A 6,000-nucleotide genomic window follows, 5' to 3' on the forward strand; every position below is an offset into this window, starting at 1 on the left:
ACACTGTCTCTCCCTAAGAGTTTCAGTACACTATATCACTTAAAGCTTCAAATATATATATTTCAAAAAATTTATATATTCCAAAAATGTAAAAAAAAACTCTCCGCTCTGTTTCTTTTTTTTTTTTTTTTTTTTTTTTTTTTCTAATCAAATTGGCTCTGACTGTAAACTCACTGAACCAATGCACGCAAGCAAAATTTGAAAACTTTTAAAAATCCCTGTGGCTGAGTTGGAGAGGGAAAACCATTCAGATGGAAAGGAAATTTTATTGTGCCTGTCATCATGTGACTTTGTTTGGGTATTCTGCGCTGCCGCCCCCCTTTTCCAGAGGGCGTTTGGTAGCAGATATATTCCCTGCCAGCGCCACCCATCTCGCTCCTGGACAACCGAAGACAGAAACCAAGCTCCGATGTCTCTTTTTCTCTCAGTCCCTCTTTCTTTCGGCCCCTCTTTTGCTCTCAATCCCTCTCTCTCATTCCGCTTCAGTAGCTGCAGACAGCACCGGGGGGATTTTGGCAGTGTTCGGGCCCAGACACATTCTCTCCTCACACTGTCGTGAGTGTCAAAGACCTATTTTTTTCTGTAAAGGCCTTTGCGTCAGCTGCCAGGATGGGCCTTTTGAGTGGACACTCCAAAAGGAGCGAGTTCTACATTCCAGTCAGCGTCCCGTCCACTTCTTCATCAATTAACAGAGCACTTGGTTAAATATTGGCCTTCAGTGCACGTTATTGTTCCACGCAGAATGCCGCTGAATTTTACAGCCAACGCATTCCTGTGTTCAAAAGGTTATCAGCACTAATGTTTATAGGCTAGCGGTGCGGGCTTACGCGGAACACCACAGTCACAGCGAGCCACTCCTGATTCTTCCTGGTTTTCATAGCATCTTAAAGCCCGAGTCTGAGACCCCTTTGAGCTCCTTACGAGAGTCTGAAACAAAGCCCGTGGACATCTGTTCACCCTATTCTCTGTTTAAGATATGACCTTTCCATAGCTCTCACGCAAGACTAATATATAAAAGCAAAAATTAATAGAACATCTATGAAAATAAAAGATTAAGCCATTAAATCTACTACACAAAGGGAATTAATAGAAGGCTGCACACTAAAGTTCGGTGGAAAAACAAGGAAAAACATCCCACCCAATAATCAGAATGGGGTGTTCTTAAACTTTTAAAATTTGGTCTTCTCCAATTTAGATTTTTTTGGGGGGTACAGTATGTAGGTGAGGATATATAGCTATACATACATATATATATATATATATATATATATATATATATATATATATATATACATATATATATATATATATATATATATATATATGATTTGATATTTTAGATCAAGTGCTGGATGCAATATATGAATAGATATTATTCAAACTCAAAACTTTAAAATTCATGCTTTGTTCAGCCTATATAAGAGGTGAAAACAGTTTAGCAAAAATCAAACAAAATCTGCGTGTGACTGTGTCTGTTTACTTTCCTGGACCGAGCTGTGCTCATGTTTAGATTGAAACGGCTCTTCTGTAATTGAATCAGTCGAGAAAAGGGCCTCTCGGAGGAGTGTAGGCCCTGTGTACGGTGTGAAGAACAGATCGATGCTTTGACCTCTTTTTAAACCTTTTGACCGCAGATTTTACAGATCGATGAAGTCGCGTCGATTTGCAGAATTCGGGTGTTGCGCTCAACACATGCAGACCAATAATACTATTACTAATACTGCTATTAATCATAATATTTATTATTATTATTATTACTTTGTTATAGTATTTACAGGATATTAAAATAGTAGCAGCGAAATAAAATAGCTAACAGCGGTACATAGCATAGTCTATAAATTACTGTCGTTGACGCGTAACTTGTCAAAAACATTAAAAAATAAATAAAATTACACAATTAAAAAAATATTTTAGACTAAACTTTATATGGTTTTTAAATGTAAAGTAGGCTACAGTGCATGTTCGACTGTCAGTATTTATTTGACATTATTCATCATTTCTCGTTTGCCATCAGCAGCTCCATTTTAAACGGGCCTGTCCTGCGCTTTGATGGACGCTTCTGAAAAGCGCAAACAATCTCAGTCCGTGCAAAATGCTTTTAATCAAATGGACACATCCTGGCGTGGAAAATGTGTGAGAGTGGATTGAATCGTTTTCTGAAAATACAAATAAATGGTTTGCTTACGCTGCGCGCTCAGGCCTTTCTTCAAGCTCACGTTCCGGCTCTTCTGCAGTGAATGTGCCCTGTTATTATTCTCCTGTTTCTCATGTTAATGTTGTTTACCCCCATAATGAGTCTGTTGTTTCGTGAGGGCTCTGTCTGCGTTAACTGCGTTTACTTCTCAATAGCCACTTCAATGGGACATGAGGGCAAATACACTCCGAAAAAAGCAGAAAATGTTCCCACAGGCGCAGGACGCTTGCTTTTAACGACTAAAATACTGTAAATACAGTATAAGAGGGGGAAAAGATAGCCAAGAGTAAAGTCAGTATTTCTGCACGTTTATTTGAGGTCAAATGGTCTACATTTCTCTCGCGTAATAATACAGTTTTACACATCTCTTAAATTAGTCTACAAGACAAAATAGGTTTATCAAGCACGTATGTGATAAATAACAATTACAGTAGGGGTAGTCTGGGTTAAAACCAGACCTGACTTGACTTAAATGGTCAAGAAAAGACTAAAACGCGTGTGATTTCAGATTCTAACAAGGAGTGACGCATATCTAATTTTTATAGAAATCAGAAGTGCATTAATAATCACATTTAAAGCGTGTTGGACAGCTTTGACAAGAGACCTTTTATCAGAAGAACTCCAGGGACCAGGAATATGGCATGACTGTGGTCAGCCTAAATTAAATTCGTACCCACTCCTAAAATCTATTAGTATAAACGGACACATTAGATGAGTAAACCCTAAACAAAACATCGAGTCATTCGGATTATTTATTGTTATTACATGCAACTTGTTTAATCATGCTTTTCATTAAACAATATAAGTATGATACTTGACAACAATTAGCGGGCAGTTAATATTCTGCTTGATTCACGAGCTAAACGAGTAACAGTATATCAGAGGCCATTTCGAGGCCCGCGTGCCTTTCACAGAAACATCCACGCATTTTGCTCTGATATGTTATCGGACAAAATTACAAGTCACGTAAGCTAAGTTTATGTAAATGACTTTTGCAAAGCTAATATAGAAATATAAACCAAGGCGGCGGGAGAAAATAAAGTAATTACATTTAACTAAACAACCCGGATGAACTCCAAACAACTCAACATCCGTCCACTTCACTCGTTCAGAAATATCAAATAAACAAGGGGAGAGATAGATCCTCGCAGTTAGTTAGTAAGAATATACTAGGCTACTAATCTAGTATAATAAACACTGAGCAGTAAAACGCAAGGCAAGCATTTACATCTAAAAAAATAAATAAAATAATAATAATAATAATAATAATAAAGATTAACTGTGGCAAAAGTGGCTGTCGTTATAGCCTATCTGATAATATCGACATTAATAGTATCGACATAGGAGTTTTATTAAATAATAAATGCTGTTTTAAAGATTTGACTCACAATAGAAGAGTCTGAGCAGCGGTACAAATAAGCAAGTGTTCACGATTTCACGCTTGTCGGCGATTGTATGGTTAAAAATACCAATAAAGAAATGAATAGATCGACATTGTTGTTCTCCCTGAAAATCTTTATTGGTGTCAGAAGGTCCCTCGGTCTAACAGGGGTCCAGACTTCGAAGAATTAACTGAATCAAAAGCCAACTGCACTACCGATCCGAGTCATTAATATCAAATAAACGACTCCTAATTGTGATTAAAAGAAACGCGTAATTGATTCGCAACACGAGAGCAACCTCCAGATACAAAGGCGCTAATAAAAAGCCCGTTTTGGTCAATTTATGGGTTGCGCGAACGTCTAATGGAAAAGTAAAAAGCTCCGAATTCGCCATGTGTCTTTTGAGGAGCCCCGGATCTGCGTCTGTCTGACAGTGCGGCTCCCTGTAGGGACATTTCCTTTAGGAAAGACAGAAACTATTGTGTTTGTGAAAGAAAATAAACATCAATCAGGAGGGAGAAGGAGTTCTGCAGTGGGGTCGCATGTGTACTGGTGTCATTCATCCCCAAGAGAGCATCGGAGCGGGCGCGTGTTACTGCATTGATTAGAACGGAGAAACTAAACGCTTAAATCCCGGTTATTATTGACGGGGTCCGAAGCGCAACTCCTGTAGACGCGCATCGATAGGATCGACCCGTGACTCGCCTCCCAGACTCTTGGGTTGATAAGCATTGCGAGAAAAAAAAAAAAAAAAAAAAAAGAGAGAGAGACAATCTTACCTTCAACAGCCGAGGTTAGAGGCAGCAAAAAGCCGCATAAAAACAGCAAATAATCCATTGTCATAAACCAGAGACTTCGGACATGAAAGTGGAGCTCCAGGAGGGGATTGTAAAATCCTTCAGACCCTCAGTCCAGCTTCAGAGACCTTCTTCTCCAACTTCACTTGTCTTCTTCTCAGCTGTTTCCATAAAGCGCAACTGCAGCCGTGTTTCTGTATAATCCAGAGAAATATCTAAAGCTCTTTAAAACTCATCCAGGGGGTCAACGCTCCTCCAGTGTGTGTCATTCATCAGTGGAGAGCGTGTGTGTCCGTTTCTAGATGTATCGCTACACGGAGAGCAGTTCTTTAAATGTCCGTTCCTCCTCAGATAGCATTCTTTTGTAGTCCAATAATAAAGCGCGTCCCGTAAAAAAAAAAAAATAATAAAAAATAATAATAATAATAATCACCTTATAGCGGCTTTACGCGTAAAATCCCTGAGCGCGTTTCACCTCGCGAGCGCTGACCGTTCCTGCTCCTCTGCCTCTCCATGCGCGCTGCAATGAAAACCGGCTGCTCTGAAATCAAGGAAAGAGTGAAAGAGGGAGAGAGAGGGGCGGTGGGGGGAGGAGTTTCCGCTCAGAATCAGCTGTCAGTCACTCCGCGGACCACGCCCCCTGGCGATCTGGCGCAGTTGGCAGGGTGAGAGCGCCGCTCTGCGGGTCTGAGAGCGTGCATGTCTTCAGACTCGTGGAAACCAAGAAACCTAATGTGTATGCCGTTTTGCAAACATTGCATGTTATAATGTGCACACGCGTATTATTTTAATAATTATCAGAGTTGCACTTTTACCACAGTAAGCATATCTTAAGCTTTATTGCGAGATTTATCACAAAGTAGGCTGTTGCATTACAGTAGCCTATAAGTAAAGCTTAATACTTGCACGCACAAATATATTACAGTAAATAATCACTGTGATCGTTTTATTATGTTTAAAAGTACAGTTCCTGAATCTGGAGCCGAAAACAGAAGGGGATTGTTAAAGGTTTGGCGAAACGCTTCAGATGTGCCACGTTGGCCTGTCTGATCCTTTTTTTTTTTTTTTTTTTTTTTTTTTTTTTTGCGCGTGTTTTGATTGATGATATGACACTAAAACTACTGTTAAAATGTGTTTTACATGAAGTGGCTATATGTTGTAGCTACTTGTGCGCATCAAAATTCTGTTCATCTCTTTTTCACAGACTCAAATCCCACCGCTTTTTCTCTCTGCCTTTTCTAACTTCTGGTAAGAGAAGTAGATAGCGATTTTGAGGCCTCCTTTAAACATATAAACTGTATCAGATGTAAATGAGTTCTTTTAATTAACAGTATTTTGTTAAAGTTGTATAATGCAGTAGTAACATTTTATTACTAGTTATTACTAGTAGTCTAATGTTATTACTTCTACTACAGCTGAATGGTTATTTAATTTGTTACTGTGGGTTTACATTCTAGGCATTGTTTTTCACACATAAAATTACTATAACTTCATTTCTCCTCCCTTGATTTATTTATATTTATTTTAAATATTATTTATCTTCAGTGTTAGTTTAGCAACCAACTTTGAATCTCATGCCTCAAATTCATAAATGTCCATTGTACTTAGAGTACAATCAAAATATGTG

General features: G+C 38.7%; 1 protein-coding gene across 6 annotated transcripts in view; it reads right to left on the minus strand.

Annotated features, from left to right (window-relative positions):
• LOC127987520 (ephrin type-B receptor 3) overlaps nucleotides 1-4,902 on the minus strand; it is a 47,122-nt gene extending 42,220 nt beyond the window's left edge. For 4 of the 6 annotated variants that reach the window (XM_052589874.1, XM_052589870.1, XM_052589873.1 and 1 more), the window contains exon 1: nucleotides 4,356-4,902. In XM_052589874.1, the coding sequence (XP_052445834.1) occupies nucleotides 4,356-4,419 (64 nt within the window). In that variant the 5' untranslated portion in view covers nucleotides 4,420-4,902. The remainder of the gene's footprint in view (nucleotides 1-4,355) is intronic. The other 2 variants (XM_052589872.1, XM_052589871.1) reach the window with 1 other exon arrangement.
• Nucleotides 4,903-6,000: the final 1,098 nt, after the last annotated feature.

Source organism: Carassius gibelio, chromosome B22 (genome assembly GCF_023724105.1).
Source record: "Carassius gibelio isolate Cgi1373 ecotype wild population from Czech Republic chromosome B22, carGib1.2-hapl.c, whole genome shotgun sequence".
Lineage (NCBI taxonomy): Eukaryota > Metazoa > Chordata > Actinopteri > Cypriniformes > Cyprinidae > Carassius > Carassius gibelio.